The 5,899-nt window shown below is 44.7% G+C and overlaps 1 protein-coding gene across 1 annotated transcript; it reads right to left on the bottom strand.

Moving 5' to 3' along the window:
* Positions 1–481: 481 nt before the first annotated feature.
* On the bottom strand, positions 482–5,094 carry LOC310692452 (uncharacterized protein). The gene is made up of 2 exons (XM_083473398.1): positions 4,950–5,094; positions 482–1,935 (listed from the first exon to the last, which is right to left on the bottom strand). Exon 2 carries the CDS (start codon positions 1,922–1,924, stop codon positions 893–895), a length of 1,032 nt encoding a protein of 343 aa, XP_083329524.1. The 5' UTR covers positions 1,925–1,935; positions 4,950–5,094; the 3' UTR covers positions 482–892.
* Between the last annotated feature and the right edge of the window lie 805 nt (positions 5,095–5,899).

The raw sequence follows: 5,899 nt of genomic DNA, 5'->3' as shown, positions 1-5,899 counted from the left end.
GATTGCTTTTTAGCTATAAGGGCACATTCACCCTTAGGAAGCTCTCCAGGACCAGCATGCCATTGGTGAGTGACCCAAAGTGGCTGTGGTCACCTCACACTCTCACGCCTGTGAACACAGGACACATGCATAAATCTCTCTGACCACCTAAACACTGTGTCTGATCTTTAGATTGGTTTTGCTGCTGCTGAATTAGGGGGATTGTGGGTCTGGTTGGGAAGTGGAAATAAAAATGAGTTTGTGGTGCTGGATCAGGCCCCTGGACCCATCTCTGAACGAAACCAACCCTCAAAACTGGAGACAGCTAAAAACTATGATGTAAAAAAGTGAGGGTTTCTGATGGCACACCAGCATGAAATTGTACACAGAGCTCCCCACTTCCTCAATACCCTCTGGAAAAAGGAAGAAGGTATTTGTGTCTTCTGGGAAATATATGTTGAAAATCATTTTGTACACAAGTGTGAAAAGCACACAGAACACATTTTTAAACCACTGATTATTCTTTTTATTTGATTTGTAGAACAGTGGGACAGATTCCAGAGTGCAGCAGGTACAAATTAAGATGAAGGCACAAATTTGGCAAAGGGATTCATAGGCACCAGGGAAATAGTAGCTTATCTAAAAGGCATTCAGCTTGGATCACCTGCATCATGCACAAACTAGGATATGCTTTTCTAACTGTAGTCTAGCAGGATGTGTATGTCCATATGAGAGTATATAATAGTAATCATAAATCTACTTCGTGTTTAGCTTATGCATGTCTATATACTACTCAGCTAACTCCCCCTTATGAGAGCTCTAGATTGTCTAAATATTAGCCCATAGTAATCAATTAAATGTTATAAAAGAAAGGAAGCCTTTGAAGATGCCTTTTGGCCTAACACTTTTCTTTTCACTTATTGGAAGGTGGCAAAGGAATATCTGTAGGTGGAGTAGAATCACTCGAAAATTTCATATCACGGCAGAACAAGACCGTTTCCTTTCCCAAACCCAGCTGGTATTGCCATATGTACATCTTCTCATTGGGCTGCAGGGTCAAATTAATAGCTTCTTCGATCTCAGTGGCTTCATTCCAGTCTTCCTGCTCTGTGTTGACACTCTTCCCACCATACTCAGCAGTGAGAGAGAACTGGTACTTGGCAATGGCCTCAGTGAGTGCACCTGCCTGATATGAGGCAGTCATGGAAATATTCCAGTTGTGCTCCACACTGCTCATCTTCTGCTTGTTGTATCCCACTTTCTTAGTGATCTTCTTATTCCATACAATGGGAGTGTTGGAGTCATTGGAGATGGTCTTGATAGCTTCCCACTTACCATAAGCTGGGCCACGGCTAATAGCCATTCCTCCAGGGAGTATGTTCACAACATCCCTATGGAAGGAGTATGTAACAGCATCCAGATTTTCGTGGAAGTCGGTGCATCTATAGTACTGGACCCCCCATTCATCATGGGGTTTTACAAAGTAATAGTAATCCTTGATGCCCCAGTAATAGAGACCACCCTTGCAAGCTGGGTGAAGTGTGTATTCAACTGCATCTGTATCATCATGCATATTAGTGATCCGACGGTAAACACCTCTTTTCTGGAAAATTATATAGAAGAATCCAAAGGCTGAGAGGTAATGGTCCCCTCCGCGGCAGTTGGGATGGAGGCTGTATACTACAGAACCTAAGTCTTTATTCATGTTGCTGACACAGCGGTAGTTGTCTCCTTTGATGATGTAGAATAGGTCATCCTCATGGGCTAAGTAGTGATCTCCTCCCTGGCAGGAACTGTGCAGGCTAAACACTTCGAGGTCTTTGCCCTCATGGAAATTGGTGGACCGCATGTAGCAGCCCAGGTCTGAGCGGACAATGTAGTAATATTCATCTACCCCACAGAAATCAACCCCTGGGGCTTTGTTCTTAGGGACTATCTCTGGCATGGTGCTTGATTCTAGGAAAAGAAAGCAATGTATTCAGTTAGATCAGAAGATTTCACAAATTGACTATTTATTTACTCTTTGTAATTACTTTATTATTAATGTATATTATTTTTGATAATGAAAGAATTAACAGAATTTGTAGACCTCTTGGGAAACAGTCTCAGTGCTTATGAGACTGTTATACCTGCCAGTGCCAAATATGATGCCAAAGGTAAATGATTACTAATTAATTGTGAGGTGCTTTCAAAGACAAAGCAAGCACCTTCTCCTTGTGAAGACATATTTCTCTATCTATTTCTCTCTCCATTTGATAGGAGACCCACCCACCCCTTCTAAGGAATATAAATTGCGTTTGACAGGCTGATCACTTTTAAAAGCAGTTTGCCTTGTGATTTTAGGGAATGGCTGTTTGGAAAATGAAAGATCCAGATTTTGCAGAAAATCAATGCTTGTTTGAAGGCTCAGTGTGGCTAAAACACCTATATCCATCACTGCTGTGCTTGCTCACAAAGAGAAGCTCTTTGCACCTCTCCCTTCTTCAGAACATATGAGAGAGTGGGCCTTCAATACTGAAGCCCCATTAAATGGAGAGGCTGAGCCAGTTGATTTTGAGGGGATATTTACCAAGACCTTTTGTGGGCACCATACGAGGGGACCCAGGCACTCATGAGTGCCATGCTGGTAACTGCTGTTCGAATTAATTTCCTATCTCAGCTGTGATGGGAAGAGACTGCTTAACAGCTCAGAATATCTTGGAAAGAGGAGCAAAATTCAGATCTGAAGCTGCTTCTTTCATTGTGTGCATAAACTGACACCATCCTTTCACCCATACAGCACTGGAAGGGGCAGATAAACTTACTTGCCTACCCTCAACCTCGGTAGTTAATGCTCTACAGCAATAGTACTATAGTGCCAGACTGTTGAGGTTCAGAGCTAGGAGAGGATGGAAGGAGACATCTATGGGGGCTGTGGGGGAAGAGAAGAGATTCCCCAATTTTTTATTCCCCTCGTATTTTCTTGTGGCGTCTGATTTGTTCCTTCTAACACCAACGTGTCCAGGAGGTGCAGATTGTTAAGACTAGATGAGCCTCCCTGCTTGGGATTGCCATGCTTTAAGATCTGTACCCCCTCCATGCAGACTGAAGGTTTAAATATGTGTATAAATCATATTTTTTAAAGGTACGACAGTCTCTAACATGTCTTCAATTTTCCAAAGGAGCACTGGGTGAGTCCCTGGAACACCTTGGGATCTTGCTACAGCTCGGCAGAGGAAAGTGTTATTGAATATTCATGAATGTCATTTTTAAATTCAAACGCAACTGCTGGAATACGTGGTTTGTTTTAGTAGAATGGGTGTTGTATTATTAAAAGGAACTTCATTTAACTTGTACTGTTATTGCTTAAATAAAAACCTTAGAGTGAGGTATACATCCTGTGTTCTTGGGTCTCTTCCTCACTCTGCACAAGGAGGGCTGGTGGTCTGATCAGCCACTAAACTCCACCTTTTGGGTGTTTTTGATTCAGGAATATAAAAATAGGGGCATAATAGAAGTTTATAAGATTATGCGTGACACTAAAGAAGTGGCTATTCCTCACTCCCTCTTCTGGTGCCATAACTCTAGAGCTCAAGAGGTCTTATTAAAATAGCCTGACAGCAGAGTCAGTGATAGGCAAAAGAACATACCGTACATTTCCACACAATGCAAAACTCCCTTATGAAATAAATCATCACAAAGCATTGAGATAGCCATTGTCTCCTGGTGATTATATGCAGCCCTACTCCTTGCTATTCAGAAACACTCAGTTTGTATAGGATTGTATTCTGAAAGAGATGTGGAGGTCGGGACGGATGTTCCTAATATAAGATAAACTTGATAAGCTATTTACAAAAGAAATGTTCCAGGGAGCTCTAGCTTCTCTGTTGCTGAATCCTTCCCCTACTCAGAGGTCCCTTCCAGTCCCATCTGCGTTCTCAAAGATACCCATGGGCCCCTTCCAAACCCAAGATGTTGCATATGAGTTTAGAATCTGGTAGGAATGGGGATTCTGCCTCTGGATCACATCATGATCTCATCCTGCAAGGTGTTTCATGACATTTAGAGGAGACTGAGTCCTGGTTGCTGGAGGGACCAGACATACCAATCCCTAAAGCCTTAGGGAAGCCAGTGGCGAAGGAAGGAGAACAGGCACCCAGGGCAGGGGGGCGGGACAAACAGCCTGCTGGCGCATGTGCGTGTGCTGCTACGTACCATGTGTGCACTGCTACATACCACGCATGCGTGCGCATCGTATGTATGGCGGTGGGATCCTCTGCTCGCAGCTGCAGAGTCATCAGAGGGAACCTTCGCTCGCAGCTGCAGCGGTGGTGGAGGGTTAGGGTATGCTGTATGGCGCTTGAGCGGCGTGCGCATGTGCCACTGGTCGGTTTGCCAATGGCACTGCACGAGTGCTGTACGGACGACGGAGGATTGTCCACACGTGTCAGTGGCAGCACGATGGCGGTGCACACCTGGGGGTGGCAGGGGAGCCCCCTGTGGGGTGCCTTCTTGTCACGCCTCCTCAGAGATGGCACCCGGGGAGGGGGCTCGCCCCCTCCCTCCATCACTGGGGAAGGCTCCATGTCACTTCAATATCACACAGGGAATTTCATTGGCACTCAATAATTATAAAGAAGTAGTCAGACTACAGGTCCACAAAGAAGTACCCCCTGGAACCCCGTGGGATTTTGCTTCAGCTGTGCAGAGAGAGATTCTGCTTGAATATGCATTAATGTCATTTTTTGATTCAAGGTCTGTTGCTGAAATACATGGTCTGTTTTAGTAGACTGGTTGTTGGATTATTAAAAGAAACTTCATTTAACTTGCACTGTTATTGCTGAAATAAACACCTTAGAGTTTATGATTATATCCTTTATAATTATAAAGAGGTAGTTAGACTACAGGTCCACAAAAGCACTCCCTCCCTTATGCCCCAAATTCTAAAGTAGTTTCTCTTCACTTCTTCCCAGTAACCCTCCAAGACTTACCGGTATTCGTGGTATTCAGACAGAAAGTTTTGTAGTAGGTGGCAGCTGCTTCTCTTGGTGGAGAATGAAGGAAATGTGTGAACACTTGCTGTTTAAATAGGATAGAAGAGGCTACGGATGAAGGAGAAACTACACACTGCTCCACCTACATTGGAACCAATTACACAATTTATTGATTTTTTTCAGACAATGTACAGAAAAAACAACCACAGGAAACGCCCCCCCCCCTCCCCTGAGTGCAGAGTTTGCCAGGAACAAAAATATTGCATCAGCAGAACTTGGAATATATACAATTTTCTAGTGTTGTGCAAAATGAATCATTCCATAATATTCCCCCTTCTCCAGCTCTCAACTCTGGTACATGTGCCAGACTGTTATGTATCTCAAACAACTTTTGGACACACAGAACGATTGTATAAGCAATTCTTATATAAGCCTCTATGTAAATCACTCCACAGTCCCTAGAGTCGGAATAAGCGCTCGCTGGGTGCTATTTGAGGCCCCCGGCGTGCAGCAAACCCCGATCCTCACTGGGATTTGCAGGATGTGGCCCACCTTCCCGGTGCCATGGAGCGTTGGGGGTTCCGCCAACCCCCCTGATCAAACACACCTATCCGCAGCGCTGTTGGGGGCGGGGCCAGGTGAGCAGACCGCAGGTGAGCAGGCTTCACTCTGCTCCACTCCAGGGGTTGGAATATGGGGCGGAGCCTGTTCTGAGTGCGCAGTTGGCTCTGGAGCTTCACCCACCTGACCCTCTCTTTAATCACCAGCTTTATTAAAGGTTAACCTTTTCAGGTTCGCAGGCGTTGCTATGGTCCTATGATGGTTGCTGTTAAAGGACCGGGAAGGAATTCCCCCCGCATGGCAGGTTTCATCTTCCCCATAGCAATTGTCACAACTTTAGTGGTTTTAGACCTTAGGCGGAATCCTTTAGTCTATCTTTCTTATAG

Source organism: Podarcis liolepis, assembly GCF_965112155.1.
Source record: "Podarcis liolepis genome assembly, chromosome: 13".
Lineage (NCBI taxonomy): Eukaryota > Metazoa > Chordata > Lepidosauria > Squamata > Lacertidae > Podarcis > Podarcis liolepis.
This window is presented reverse-complemented; position numbering and strand designations above follow the sequence as displayed.

What these genes read in the sequence shown, in the direction of transcription:
- LOC310692452 (XM_083473398.1), bottom strand. Translation starts at nt 1,924, where the DNA reads ATGCCAGAGATAGTCCCTAAGAACAAAGCCCCAGGGGTTGATTTCTGT.